This window comes from Cariama cristata, unplaced genomic scaffold (assembly GCF_000690535.1).
Source record: "Cariama cristata isolate BGI_N322 unplaced genomic scaffold, ASM69053v1 scaffold23507, whole genome shotgun sequence".
Taxonomy (NCBI): Eukaryota; Metazoa; Chordata; class Aves; order Cariamiformes; family Cariamidae; genus Cariama; species Cariama cristata.
The window spans coordinates 4498-4911 of record NW_009628645.1 but is presented as its reverse complement, the minus strand read 5'-3'; the positions used below and the strand labels follow the sequence as shown (position 1 = coordinate 4911).

The following is a 414-nucleotide window of genomic DNA, read 5'->3' as shown; positions in this document are numbered from 1 at the left end:
CCCCTTGCCTGCAGCGAGCCGCAGCAGGCGGTGACGGTGCCGGAGGGCATCGGCCCCTTGGAGGTGGTCACGCAGGTCTATGCTAGCGGCGACAATGTCCGCTACACCATCCTCGCTCCCATGGCACCTGCGCTCTTCACCATCAACGAGGGTGAGTGGGGTGGTGAGGGTCCCCAGAGCCACCCTGTCCCCGTCCCTGTGCCCAGCACGAGACTGTGCCTTCTCCTGCAGTTCCGCAGCACCCGCCGGCTGGAGGTGGCCCATGCACGCCTCCTCGTCCGGGCTTACAATGCACTGCACCCCGCCGACCATGCCACTGCCACGCTCAATGTCACTGTGCAGGGGACGGACCGGTGGGCACCGAGCTGTGTCCCAGCCATCTTCGTGTACGGTTTGGGGGAGGGAGTGGGGACC

General features: G+C 66.9%; 1 protein-coding gene across 1 annotated transcript in view; it reads left to right on the top strand.

Annotated features, from left to right (window-relative positions):
• Nucleotides 1-414, top strand: part of CDHR4 (cadherin-related family member 4) — a gene marked incomplete at its 3' end in the record, with an annotated part of 4976 nt that overhangs the window by 1171 nt on the left and 3391 nt on the right. Inside the window, 2 exon segments of the mRNA XM_009704898.1 lie at nucleotides 15-155; nucleotides 213-405. Coding sequence (XP_009703200.1) covers nucleotides 15-155; nucleotides 213-405 — 334 coding nt within the window.